General features: G+C 37.5%; 2 protein-coding genes across 4 annotated transcripts in view; one reads left to right on the forward strand and one right to left on the reverse strand.

The window, feature by feature from the left end:
• Positions 1-8,321, reverse strand: part of C2cd3 (C2 domain containing 3 centriole elongation regulator) — a 161,772-nt gene extending 153,451 nt beyond the window's left edge. For all 3 annotated transcript variants that reach the window (XM_047517678.1, XM_047517677.1, XM_047517679.1), the window contains exons 1-3: positions 8,102-8,321; positions 5,396-5,665; positions 104-261 (exon numbers count right to left, since the gene is read on the reverse strand). In XM_047517678.1, coding sequence (XP_047373634.1) covers positions 104-261; positions 5,396-5,665; positions 8,102-8,156 — 483 coding nt within the window. In that variant the 5' untranslated portion in view covers positions 8,157-8,321. The remainder of the gene's footprint in view (positions 1-103; positions 262-5,395; positions 5,666-8,101) is intronic.
• A 304-nt stretch (positions 8,322-8,625) lies between these two features.
• Ppme1 (protein phosphatase methylesterase 1) overlaps positions 8,626-14,601 on the forward strand; it is a 55,275-nt gene continuing 49,299 nt past the window's right edge. The window contains exon 1 of the mRNA XM_047519165.1: positions 8,626-8,878. Coding sequence (XP_047375121.1) covers positions 8,778-8,878 — 101 coding nt within the window. The 5' untranslated portion in view covers positions 8,626-8,777. The remainder of the gene's footprint in view (positions 8,879-14,601) is intronic.

Raw genomic sequence — 14,601 nt, forward strand, 5'->3', positions numbered from 1 at the left:
AGCCAAAATATATGAGAGGCATGTACCTATCCACTCCACAAGACTCAATTATTATTGCCCGAAAAGTTTTATTCTACGTAGTAAAGAATTAAAATATTTTTACCTGAAGTTCTCCAAGTTTCTTAGATGTTGGTGAAACAATGGTAAAAAATTCATTGATTTGATGGGTGGGAGAAAGCTGAGCTAGTCCACTGATCTGAACTTTACCAATTGGAAGATGATCAAGTTTGGTGATTACTTCCAGCACCAGTACAGCCATATCTAATCAGAAACAATGATAAAACTCAGATACTTTTTATTTATTTTTATTTTTGGAAGTAGGTAGGGGGTATACATTGAAAAACATTTTTAAAAATAAAAATTACTTTAATTTCAAATAAACCAGATACCTGCAATACCATTGTAGTGGAAGTGTGAGCCCAAGACCAAAAGAACAATTAAGTTTCAGAGAAGAATGATAAGTACCTTGCACTAAGTGGGAGAAAAACAATGAATAAAATATTTAATATGCCAAGTATCTGATAAGGAAAATACCTTTAAAAGAATACTGCGTTATGTTTGCCAAGAACTTAAGCTTTGTCTTTGAAACATAAAAGTAATGAATTTCAGTTGAAGTCGTTCATTGAATTAGACAAAAGGCTACTCTTAGACAGCTGCAAGGTTTGGTCCCAGGAGTATCTAACTGCTTATTCCTGAGTTACATCTGGAGAACTGAGCTACTGAAATCCCTTGAAACTAAGCAATGAAAATATACACTTTAACTATTTTCCTCGAATAATCATTTAGACCTCATACCTTCATGGTCATCATTCACAGAAGGAGAAATATTAAGTATACAAAATGAACCTAAGATCACTTCAAGAAAGTATAACTTCCAAATATATTCTTACCAAAGTTGAGAAATGGTTCACTTTCACCACTGAAACAAAAAGCACGTAGGGCTTATAACGCGAAGATCTGTGGCTATGTCCTGGTTCCAATATTCACAAGCTATTTCTGTGTAAACCACAACTATCTATAAATAGGCATCATAACACCGTATCATTGCTGTGTGAGAAATTAGGGTATTGCACAAAGAACACAGCGCAGGGTCCTCCTACACAGTAGTTGCTAAATGGCCATTATATGACTTCAGGCAAATTACCTAACATACCACAGTCCCTTTCTTACCTACGCATGGGGGTTTTCTAAAAAAACCATATGTGTTAATAGAGCAAAAATGTTTTGTAGTCTATAGAATGATATGCACAGGGGGAATAAGGGAAACAAATCAACATTTGTGGGCTATTTATTAATGGCCAAGTTCTTCCAAGTCTCATTAATCCTCTTTATGATTCTATGATATAGGTGTTTTTTTTTTTGGGGGGGTGCTGGGGATTGAACCCAGGGCCTTATGCTTGCAAGGCAAGCACTCTACCGACTGAGCTATCTCCCCAGCCCTGATATAGGTGTTTCTGTCTCTATTTGGAGATAAAACAAGATCAAAGAGGTCACATAACATTCCTGAGTTTACCGAGCTTTAAAGTGGCAGAACTAGGCTAAAACTCGGTTCTACTGAATTATATATTGCTTCAATATTCGTTACTTCTAGGAGAAAATGCTTAATTCCCAATAGACTTCTAACCTTTATCCTTCATTTTTGCTGTATTATTAGAATTCCCAGGCTGGGGAGATAGCTTAGCTGGTAGAGTGCTTGCCTCACAAGCACAAGGCCCTGAGTTCGATCCCCAGTACCGCAAAAAAAAAAAAAAAAGAATTCCTATTGTTCTGCATCACTACCACACCCCTGTCTTTCATTTTCCCACTAATTAAATCCTATGAGATTAAAGAGAGGCAAAAATCAAGTAGTGAGGCCTACAGAAGTGCCATAATTTTTCCAGTTTCTGCTCTAACCTTTCCATGATCCAAACATTTTCATGGTTGCTATTTCCTGCAAAGTAATACAGGGCAAGGGAGGAAAAAAATGTAAAAAGAGAATGTGAGGTATATCTGCAAACCCTATAATCCCCCTATTTTTTGAATCCACATAGCATTGCAGAAATATTAGGCTAGTCCCCAGCCTCCCTGAAATTAGGGTTAGTGTTAGGGTAACCTTGGGTTAGTAACTTTTAACTCTTTTAACTTCAAATTCATCACTTAGAAAATGAGGCAAATACCCAGTTTAAATGTACAGATCCTCATAGCATGTACTCTGGTACTTCCCAAAAGTTTCACCTTAATTCTTCTACTGTATCTTCACTTTCACCAAAAAAAGTTTTAAAGACTAAAAATGCAGGGCTGGGGTTGTAGCTCAGGGGTAGAGCTACATGCTTGTCTAGCATGTATAAGGCACTGGGTTCGATCCCTAGTACCACATAAAAATAAATAAAATAAAGGTATTGTGCCCATCTACAACTAAAAAAAAATTTAAAATGCAAAGATTTTTCTCAATAATTAAAAAAATCCATATTTAACAGGTTTTTGCAATTGTCTTAACTTCTTTTCAGAACAAGATGAAATAGACATAAAGAAATGAATAAAAGTCGCTTTTCCTACTTCACAGGGTCATTTGAAACACCAAGTAAGAAGATGGATGTAAAGTATTTCGTAAATTGCAAAATATTATACATTTCCCCTTGTTTTCCTAAATATTGTTTTTATTTAAATGTATATACACTATTTGACCACCTTTGCTTCCAAACTGGACTAATTCATATTTTATGCTAATATATAACAACATATTCATTAATTTTTGTATTTTATTTTCAGTTAAATATGCTTAAGATACATAAAAGGATAACAATAAAACAAACACCCACCATACAGCTCAAGAAATAGTCATACTTTTCTGAAGGTTTCAGTTAAAGCACACAATCTTACGAACTAATATTTGATCTCCTGGCTCTTCATTTTCCAAAACACATGTCACGCTCATGTCCACAGCTGGGCCACCACTTACAAGATTCACTTTATCTATCCCCTATTCAAATCCTACCTTTTCCATGACTTTTGTACTTCTTTTCTAACTAGATACATGAAATTTGAGTGCTGACACCTTTGGTGTTTAACTCTTTTAAAAATGTGAGAATTAGGCACAGAAGATGAAATGGCTTGCTCAAAGTAAAGTAGCAAGAGTAAAGAGCAGAAGTAGGATTCTGGTTTCTCAGTAGTTAAAAATTAGTCCTTAATTAATGACCTAGAATATTCATATGATACTATGTATGCCAAGCAATCAGATATTTAATTACATACTGTCTAGCACTGCTAACTACTAGTTCATGTATGTCAGTTTTGTTTTTTTCAACTAGTTTTTAAGTTTTCAGTGGGGCCTATATCTTAAATCTCTGTATTCCCTACAGTGCCTAAGACTTAAGTTTTTTCACCAACAATGTACCAAGTGCTAGACCAATCACCTTTCAAACATTTTTTCATTTAATCATCACAATAATTCCTTATAGGCATGTGCTATGTTCTCCGTCCACTTAACAGGAAACTGAGACTAAAATCTTAAGGAACCTCCCAGCACAGTACAGTTTTGAAGACAGAATCCAAACTCTAGACTGTCTAGATTTCAAAGCCTATGTTCTTCCCATTCAACCAGGTTGATTCTTTTATGAAAATAACTAGAAGGTGAAAGGACAGCTATGTGATCTGATTTTACAGATGAGAAATGGGGTCAAAGCAAAAAGGGACTTTCCCAAAATCTTAAGGTTCATTAACACCAACTCAAATGTTCTGATGTCAAGTATAATGCATTATTATACCACAGGATTCTCAAAGAAATGTTTGACCTGTTGATTATTATATTAAAAGATACTTTTTATCTTAGTAAATATCTAGTTACTCATTTGTTAGATTAAATAAAATTATTACCTGAGGATCTAAGTTCTAGGTTTACAGTAGTAAGAGTATCTATGGGTATCCTTTAAGAAGCCTACCATTATCACTAAACTCATTTGTGAAGTTAGAATTAGATGCCATTCTGATTTTTATCTGATTAACTTTTGTAACCATTACAGTAATCCACACAATGTCTAACACATGCTGTGTTCCATATTTTTTCCATATTTTTTTGGATGACCAAATTACAGCACTTGTTCTTTACGTTTTGATATTTAATTATTTTTCCCTTTTTTTTTTTTTTTTTTTTTAACCTCTGATCTTCCAATATTCATAACCCAACAATGTTCTTTTTTTCTTTTTTTGCGGTGCTGGGGATTGAACCCAGGGCCTTGTGCTTGCAAGGCAAGTGCTCTACTGACTGAGTTATATCCCCAGTCCAACCCAACAATGTTTACACGATAAATGCTCAATTTTTATTAACTTAAACTGGACTGATTTGGTAAATAGCCCCACCATTCAAAATGTGTTTTTGTGGAAACTTAATTTGAAGAAAGAAAGAAAATAATAAATTTAGAATACTTGGACAGAAATGAAGACATTTTGCCTTTTGGTTCCCTATAGAGGGATCCTTTCCTTCTCTACAAATCTATAACATTAGTTCATTAAAAAACCCATTTGGGGGCTAGCTAGAGCACTTGAATAGCATGTGTGAGGCACTGGATTTGATCTTCAGCATCACGTAAAAATTAGTAAAATAAAAAAAGGTATTGTGTCCACTACACCTAAAAAAAAAAAAAGAAAGAAAAAAGAAAAAAAAACCCATTTGGTATTTAAAAACAAATACTAGAGACTATAGTTCTCATTTAAAGAGTATGGTATAGTGCTGGGTGTGGTGGTGCATGCCTGTAATCCCAGTAACTCAGGAGGCTGAGGCAGGAGGATCATAAATTCAAGGCTGGCCTCAGCAACTTAGCGAGACCCTGTCTCAAAATAAAAAATAAAAAGAGCTGGGGATGTAGCTCAGTGATTAAGATCCCTGGGTTCAATCCTTAGTACCAAAAAAAAAGAGTATGGTATAGTGAAAAGACCATTTGTTGTTGTTGTTGTTTGTTTGTTTGCTTTCTGTTTTTCTTTTTGAGATGGGGGTCTTGCTATGCTGCCCAGGCTGGCCTTGAACTCCTGGGCTCATGTGATCCTCCTGGCTCAGTTACCCAAGTATCTGAGAAAAAAAAGCATTAGTTTTGGTGCCAGTCAAAAGTGGATTCAAATCCTATTTCTGCCATTTATCAACTATGTGACCTTAGAGAGTATGCATTTCATCTCTCTGAACCTTAGTTTCACTGTCTAAAAAGCAGAAAATACCTATCTTACAGGGTTATTATTTCAAAGATCAGATTATGTATCAACTACTAGCACGAAGTATACACTCAATAAATGGTGGTTATTTAAAGCCTCTTTAATGCCTCAATAATTAATGCTCACAGATCCTAGACACATAACAACACTTATTCTGACAACATAACCACATACTTCCTATCATATCTGTAGGTAAAATAATAAAACAAAAACATACCTGTTAGGTAAGAGGTAAACTGCTTTGGACCACAGCGAATAGCATAACGTGTAGTTGTTCTCACAGCTTTTGGTTCAGTTTGCAATGCATCCCGGGGACAAAAGAGGGTACCATCTGATGTTTCTCCCCACCACCTCACTCGGACAAGTACACAAGTAGGAGGCTTTGCAATCTTCCATATGACTTTATTAACTGTGAGTTTTAGAAAACAACGTAGCTGACCTTCAACCAAAGGCGGTAGACTTGTAGATGGTGAAATGTCACTCAAACCTATGGAGGAATCCAAGAACATGGAGTCAAAATTAGACAAAACATAAAAAACATATAATTTGCTTTTTGAATGAAGATACAGCACTTTAGTGTTTACAGAGAGAAGGCTCAGACTACCAATCTATTCTAATACATGAGAAGTAACTAGCAAAACAGACCACAGAATAACCTACCTGGTTACTTATGCCACCCTGATGACTAATTAGTATTTATAGTTTGATTCAGGTTATTCTAAGTTAAAGAACATACCAACTGGGCTAGGGTTGAGGCTCAGTGGTAGAGCACTTGCCTAGCATGGGTAAGGCACTGGGTTCGATCCTCAGTACCACATAAAAATAAATAAATAAAATAAAGGTATAAAAAATACAATAACATGATTAAAAAAAACATACCAACTAAGACACACATACAAACTTTTTGATTGAAAGATACTATTTGAAAAATATAAACATAATGATACAAGTAATAGGTTCTGCTAAGTACAGTTTGTTTTCCTTGTGGTGCCAGGAATAGAACTCAGGGCCTCACACACAGTAGGCAATTGCTCTACCACTGACCTATATCCCCAGCCCTAAGTACTGTTTTGATTATGAAAATATCCATTGTTTTTAAGATATTTTATCTTTACTTCTTACTTTTTTACCTAATTATTACTTCTCACTATACATAAAACAGAACTCCCTTCACTTGATGCATAAATTATTTAGTTTATATTATTCAACTCAATATTACAATAAAGACCATCTTCATCTTTCCTTTCCTGCCAAAATGATATAGTTAATGAAGTCAGAGACTAATGTCTTTAGATTCTGCTACTATTTTTTTATTATTGGCTTAATAACATTTGTTGGTTTTAGTACTTACTGGATTTCAGAAGTATGATAAATCAAAATGTAAATGAGGCAATTATCATGACTCTAGTTAGTACCTTTTCTACAAGACTTAAAAAAACTACATTCCTATATTATATATACCTTTCTATTCTGACTTTTCCTTTCAGATGTAGTCATGCCTTTTAAAAGAAAATATACTGGAATCGTTCAGATCAGAAATCTATAAAACTACTTCTTTGAACTTCTAAAGCAAACACTCTCTCTGCTCTCTATAATGGGAAAAGACCCAGCACAAATTTCATAGATAATTAGTTTCAATATAAAAATTACATGCAATGGTATACCAGCTGTTCTTGCACATGCACATGACATAGTGAGGAAATTCTTTTCTATACTACTGTTACATTATCTACTTTGATTTTCCTCCTATCAACCTAATATGCTTGCCTGGTTTGACAAGGAGCACCAACACTGGACACCTCCATGCATCATTCTCAGATCCTCTCATCACTCTTGGCAGGAAAGGGTGCCTTAGGCATCATTTTTAAAATATTTTTTTTAGTTGTCTATGGACCTTTACTTATTTATTTATATGTGGTGCTGAGAATCAAACCCAGTGCTTCAAAATGCTTGGCAAGTGCTCTACTACTGAGCCACAACCACAGTCCATAGGGATCATTAAACAGGACAAAATTCATTCCCAGACTGAAGAGTCAGTCCTTAACCCAATAGGCTAATGTACTATCACTGTTTCCATTACCTTTATCCTCACCAAACTGACTATAATGTCAAAAGACAATTCCTCTGCCCTGCCTTGGAGGCAGCCTTGTAGAGATCAATTTCTAGTTTCCTGATTTCCCCTAAGTTCCTAGGGTGGACTATTCTTATTGCAGCTAACATCTTCCAGTTTCCTGATCTGGAAGAGAGAAGACTCTTTGCAAGCTTGTTTTTCCTCCTAACTTGAGGAGGTCCTCTCACTACATACTCTTTTATCATCTCAGGTCTTTTAGGAGACCCTCGTGCCTTTACCCCTACTCCAAATCCTACCACATTTTGTCACTCCCCACTTTTTCCTCTATACTATCTCCTGCTAGTAGCCTTTAATACTTCATCATTAACTGCTCCACGCTTTCTTCATTGAACTAACATGAATTGAGTCCTGCTTGTGACAGTCCTGAGGGATCCAGTAATGTATAAAACCCGATCATTGTCTATTAGGATCATAAACATACTCTCATCTCCAACTTATGTTTCTTCTAGCCCCCTGTGGTCCGCCAAAGCTATGCATACACGCACACATACATTTACCTTTGTTATAAAAAACACTCTATAATTTTTTTGTTCTTCTCCTACCAGTATGCATTTAACCCTCATCCTACTTCATTTATCACCTCTTTTGCCGCCCACTCCAGGTTTTCTCCTTTCCATTCTCAGGAGGGTTCTCTCTTTTAACCTTCTGATTCCCTGGTTAGTCTCTCTTCCGTCCTTGACTTCCCCTTTTCTTAACCCGCAGGGTTGGTGGTCTCTCTAGAATTCTTTACGCCCAGCTTCTCCATTAAGCACACCCTACTAGCTTTCCTCAAACTTTGACAGCTCAGGTTACCTCTCTTCCTGCGCCCACCGCCGCCCCCAGGCCCCTGGCCTTTTCGTTGTTTCATGATGAGCGGGACCTCTTCACCAATTTAACTCCGGACCCAGCAGGCAGGCTGTATCCTCCCGCCATCCCATCCCAAGGTGCCTGCGTTCCCCGGCAACCGGCGCCGCTGGGCAGCTTGGGAGGCAGGAAGAAGTGCCTCTTTCTCCAACAGCCTCCGGAAAGCGGTGGGAAGGGACGGCGCCGAGACGCCTTCCCGCCAATGGACTACAACACCCAGGATGCTTTGCTACTCTACCTCTTTGGGGTTGGACGGGGTCACTTTCTTCTGCGCAAGCGCAAAGTGATACGCCCTTTGAGGACTCCATTGCCCAGAGTGCATTGCCTTTAGGAGCGCTCCTTCTTCCGGCGAAGGTTGTCAAGTTCTCCGCTGGGGGTTTGAGGAGTTCGCAGACTCCGTTACCCAGCTTCCTTTGTGGGAGGGCTGTTGCGCACTTCCGGTGGAAGCGCTGAGGCGAGGGGGTGGAGTTTACGGAGCCGGTGGGCGGTAGGCGGTGCTGCCGGTAGCTGGGTGCAGTCCAAAAGCGACTAGGCGTCGTTAGGGTAGCGAGTTGTGACCGGTTGGGCCGCACTTAGCGTGGAACGAAGCTTCGGTCACTGTTTGACTGCGTGCTGCCTCCTCTTGATGTCGGCCCTCGAAAAGAGCATGCACCTCGGTCGCCTGCCCCCTCGCCCTCCTCTACCCGGTAGCGGGGGCAGTCAGAGCGGAGCCAAGATGCGAATGGGGTACGTGACTCGTACCCCTTCTCCTTAGAGGCCAGACCCGGGCCATTGGAGAATGGGGTCTGGGCGTTTAAAGCGGCACGGGAAGGGAGGCTAAGGATAGGAGGAAATATTGGCGACGACCTGAGACGTTTAGATGGAGTAGAAGGCAGATACGGGGACTAGGGGCGGCGACAAGTGAATAGAAATTGGAGGACAGATAACATTGTTGAAGGGAAAAGGAAATGAGGGAAACATTGGAGAAACTGAGAAAATAATTTAAAGGATGAGGGAAGCAACTCTGGAAGAAGGGATGGAGGAGGTTGGAGGAAAGAGCAGTAGTAGAGGTGAGGGAAATCTGCCTGGGAAGATTGAGGGAAATGGGAAATGACTGAGAGAAAAGTTGAGGGTAATTGGGGGAACAACTAAAGTAAGATTTGGCGGGAGTATGAAGACTGAGAACTGAACTGAATGTTAGAAAGACTGAGTTCAGGACTGGGGGTTTAGCTCAATGGTAGACCACTTGCCTAGCGTATGCTGAGTTCTGGGGTTCAGTCCCCAGCGCTGGGAGTAGGGGAGATTGAGTAAAGAACACTTGAGGCAGGACTGGAGAAAGAAAGAGAACTAGAGAGCAGAAGGTTCTAGAGAGAGTTCCCAGAAGTGTAAGAGGCAAATTCAGGGAGTGAGGAGTGACTAGGAGATTAGGTCCCTTAAGGGAGAACTGAGAATGCTTGGGGAATAGGCCTGAGGAAAGGTAAAGAACATATACAGATCGATTGTTAAAGGTAATAGGAATATACTAAGAAGCTGGGAGAAATAGGGGAGGTGTGATGAGAGAGAGGACTGGGTTTAGAGAATGACTATAGGCTGTAGAGATGGAGAGATGATTAGGAATCTGGTTCAGTGAATGGAAAGGCCATAGAGGTAAGGTCTTGGAAGCTTAAAGAGGAAGTTTGGGGCAGTTTTTGCTAGACGAATAGGGCTGAGGGAGGCTATGTACTGATCTGAGACTCAGAATTAGTGAAACCCTGGGAGTAGCCACTTAAAATGTTTTTTTTGGGGGGGGGGAGTTTGCTAGAAAGGGATAAGAGCTGTATTGAAGAGAAAAGCTTTCGGATTTGGTTTTTGAATGGCATGTGCTAGAGTAGGGGATATTTGGGTGTAGAAGAAAGCATGATGAGTTGAACATGGGAGAGCTAGTTGCTGTAAGCAGAGAATTGAATAGGCATTGGGTTTTGAGGAATATTTGTAGTATCAGACAGGATTCTGGGGATAACTCACTGATTAAAGAAAAAAGGGATAGAAAGAATGCTTAAGGACGAAGTACTGTATTTGGTGTTCTGGAGATAGATTGGTAGGTATTCTTGGGGATAGTTTTAAAAGAAAAAACTATCAAAAAGAAGATGAGAACAGGAGATTAGTACTGTGAAAGTTGATCATAGAAATGAAGAAAAAAGAGAATTCTATAAAGTAAAACAATGGGGTAGAAGGGGTGCCAGGAATGGTTGGAAAAACCAGGGAAGGAAACAAGTAAGAATCCACATGTTTACCTGGCCGTGATACAGAGCAGAAAAATGAGAAAACTAACAGGAGAAGATAGGTTGATGGACACATAATAGAAAAAGAAGGTAGGCAGCTAACACATAAGGTAAAATGATGATTGTTCTGGCTTTGGAAGTGAAAAAAGAAAAGGAGTGGGAATTTTGAGTCAGGATCTTGCTAAATTGCTGAGGGTTGCACTGAGTTGCTGTGCTGGCCTCAAACTTGTAATCCTCCTGCCTCAGCCTCCCTGGTCACTGGAATTATAGGCATGGGGCACCACACCCATGGAAAAAGATAAATTTTTAAATAATATCAATACTTCAAATAAGTTTAACAGGAGAGCTCAGCTTCTCACTTTGTCAAAACCAGAAGAACTTGGGGTAGGGGGAATACCAAGAGAAAATAAAGATAATGTCTGCTGATCAGAAGATTGATTGTTAGTGACTTCTTTTTAAATAGATGCTTTAGTTTTCTTGATTTAGATTAACTGCTTATCCTAAAAATGAAAGTTTGTTAGAAAGATGCTTCCGAATCTTAGTATTATGAAGAGAAGAGCACATGTTAATGAATTGTATGTGATCCTCAAGTGGCTTATTTTTTTTCCTACATCCTTATTGGTATATAGCAGGCCTTTTCTAAGTTTCATGTTAATGGTAAAATAGACTCCCCCCACACACCTTGAATTATAAAACTGAAAGAGAGCTTAGACATCTCATTTTATCACTACATCATGTAGTTATGAAATCTAGGATTCAGAAAATTCTGAATTCTGTAAAGTAAGAGGTAGGGGAAATATTTTCTCTTAATGAGAAAACTGAGATATTCCTCATGTTAGGGCACTCTTAGAAGTTTAGTGGTAAAGCCACTAAGGGCCAGGACTTGGGTCTCTGATTCTGTGACCTGTTGTTTTGTATTCCTAGTTGTCACCCTGGGAATACTTAATTTGAGTTGTATAGTTGTATATGTTGTTCCTTTGCAAATACTCTAGAATTGAGTCTTTTTCCTTTAGTCCTGATGTATGAAATCTTACTTCCTTAGTTTCAAAGCATCTTCCTTTATTTCTCCTTCAACTCACTTGTTTTTTCTTATCTCCCCTTCTTTTTTCCACTTCTCCATCCATCTCATTTTCAAGTTGAACCTGTTCCCTTAACAACCTCTTATATGACTTAACTTGTATGACTTACCACTGTTTTAAATAATCTGCTTCATCTTCACTAAACATTATTTAGGTGTGTTTGCATATGGAAATTACGATTTTTCTTGAGTTTCCTCAGTGTTTCCCAAGGCATTTCTGGACAATGTAATAATAGCAATTAGTTTTTATTTTTTGAAGTAAGTCCTGTGCCAGGCATTGTCCTAGCAACTTTATGTATGTTTTTTAGTCTATCTACCACCCTGCAAGGTAAATATTTCCCTGCATTTATAGGTAAGGAAATCTAGGTTGAGATGAAAAGTAACCGAACTAGTACATGTCAGAACTAGGGTTCAACCTAGGTTTAATCTAGAATCTGTTCTAGTACAGCCTAGTTTTAATCTAGAATCTTTTCAGTACACCAAAACCTTACCTTGGGTATGGTCTGAAATCCTGATGTCATTGTTCCTTAATGGATGCCTCTAGGTGGTATAAAAGTATAGTGATTTTGAACTGTATTAGAGCTTTTACAGCTACCCTAATTAAATTGCATTAGGATCCCTACTTGCTTTGTACCCCTTATGTACTTGAAAGGAGTAAATCACTACTCTAGTACATACCATTACCATCAAAAAGACTATAGAATAATAAAGTGATTCAACACGTTTCTGGTTTATTAGTAGTACTGCTTTTTGCTTACATTTCTGTAATCCTTTAACTGGCATGTTTATATTAGTGCCTGTTTGTATTCTGAGTTAAACTAGGGCACGGGTTATTTGCTTTTTTTAAACAAATTAGAAAACACAAATGTTCATTGACTTGTTTAAGATCACAGAATCTCTGAATAGAAACAACATTCAAACCTAGGACTTCAGATTTTTTTATTCCATTGCTTTAATGTTATGCCTTGGAAAGCAGAGTTTGGTGTTCAGGTGACATAGATCAAAGTTTGAAGCCCATCATAAGTATTTACATTGGTAAAACCATTTACCCTCTTATAGTATGTTTTCTTATCTCTAAAATGGGCATGCCTCTGCTTACCATTAAATGCTATGAGAATGAGGTAAATACATGAATAGCACTTAAAGTTTCTGACACATAAGCTCTTAAGGAATGATAACCATTAGGTTACTATATATTGAGAACTGTGAGGAAGATTTTTATAAAGTAGAAGTTTTCCATTTCTTATACTGTCAGCCTTTTTTTTTTTTTTTTTTTTTCCAGGTAGGGCTTCACTATGTTGTCGGCTTCAACTCCTGGGCTCAGGTGATCCTCTGTCTCCTGAGTGGCTAGGACTATAGATGCACTAATGTAGTTTCTTTCCCTGCAAGATGAATTTTTATTCATATCTGATTAGATAGTCTTTCATCAAACTTTTAAAATGTTATGAATATCAAGCCTCTTATGAAGGCTTTAATGAACTATTCACACAGATAAATAAATGGCAAAGTGAAATGCTTTGCTCAGGATCACAGACTGAGTTACTAAAAGAATCATATCCCAGTTGTTTCTGTTTTTGTTATTTTTATTAAAGTTTATTTTAAAATCAGTTATAATTCATATTCCATAGAATTCATGCTTTTAAAATATGCAGTTCAGAGGTTGAGGATGTAGGTCAGTGATGGAGCACATGCTTAGCTGCACGAAGGTCTGGGTTTGATCCCCAGCACTGCAAAAAAAAAAAAAAAAAAAAGTACAATTTAGCGTTTTGGTTTGGTTTGGTTTGGTTTTTGTATATTCAACAGGTTGTACAGATATCACCAATAACTCTAAAACATTATCCATTATCATTGTGCCATAAAGAATCTTCACCCTGAGTGGTGCATGCCTGTAATCCCAACAACTTAGTGAGACCTGTCTCAAGATAAATAAAAAGGGTTATTGATACAGTTCAGTGGTTAAATGTCCCTGGGTTAGATCCTCAGTACCAAAAAAAGGAAAGAAACGTCACTTGTTAGCAGTTACTCTTCCCTCTCCCAGCCCCTGGGATCATCAATCCACTTTTTGTCTCTATAGATTTGCCTATTCTGAACCTTTTCGTATAAATCCTACAATGTGTGATTTTTGTGACTGGTTTCTTTCACTTAGCATAATGTTTTCAAGATTCATCTATGTTGTAGCATGTATCAGTACTTCACTATTTCTTATGGTCCAGTTTGTTCTGTTGTATGGATATACCACACTTAATTTACACATTTAGGAGTTGGTAGACACTTGGATTACTTCTAGTTTTTCACTATTATAAGTAAAGTTGCCATGAACATTCACATAGACATGTTCATGTAGAAATAATGTTTGCATTATCCTGGTATATACCTGAAAACAGAATTGTTGGGAGATGTGTAAATTATGTTTAATTTTTTATGAAACTGCCACACTGTTTTCCAAGTGATTCTTTGTAACTTTTTATGAATTAGGGTTGTTTTTCTCTTTAAAAGTGTTGAAAAAACAATTCCCCAGTTACTTTTTTTACTTTGCTGTGATTTTTTTGCTAAGTAAAAATTTTGTTTTCAACTTAGTACTTTAATATATTTATCTATCTAGCATGTACTCTGAATTTGAGTCACCAAGAGGCTTTTTCTTCTTTCAGGTTGTAAAGGAATTCTTGTATTTATTTTCCTGCCAGGACCTGTGTGACTTCTTTTTTCTTTCTCCATTTGAAGTTTATTTTGATGTGCAAAGTGAGGAACAGATCCAATTTTATCTTTATCTACAGGCTATCCAGTTTTTGTTAACACTGTTTATTAAAAAGTCCTTTTCTCATGTGAATTTCACTTCAATAAAAAAGTTCTTTCCCTCACTCATTAAATGACATTTTTATCATATGCCAAGTTTCCACATAGATTTGGGTTTTTAAATGGAATTTCATTTTCAGTCTTATTTATTTCAGTGACTTATTTATGTGTCACTACACTTGTAATTAGAGAGGTTTTTAATAATGTGTTTTAATAGGTGGTAGAGATAGCTTCCCTCTCATTCTCTTTTAGGATTTTCCTGGTTCCTCTTATTCATTTATTTATTTATTTATTTTTTCCCTTCTTGGGAATTGAACCCATGGGGCTTTACCACCCCA

The sequence above is a fragment of the Sciurus carolinensis genome, chromosome 11, assembly GCF_902686445.1.
Source record: "Sciurus carolinensis chromosome 11, mSciCar1.2, whole genome shotgun sequence".
Taxonomy (NCBI): domain Eukaryota; kingdom Metazoa; phylum Chordata; class Mammalia; order Rodentia; family Sciuridae; genus Sciurus; species Sciurus carolinensis.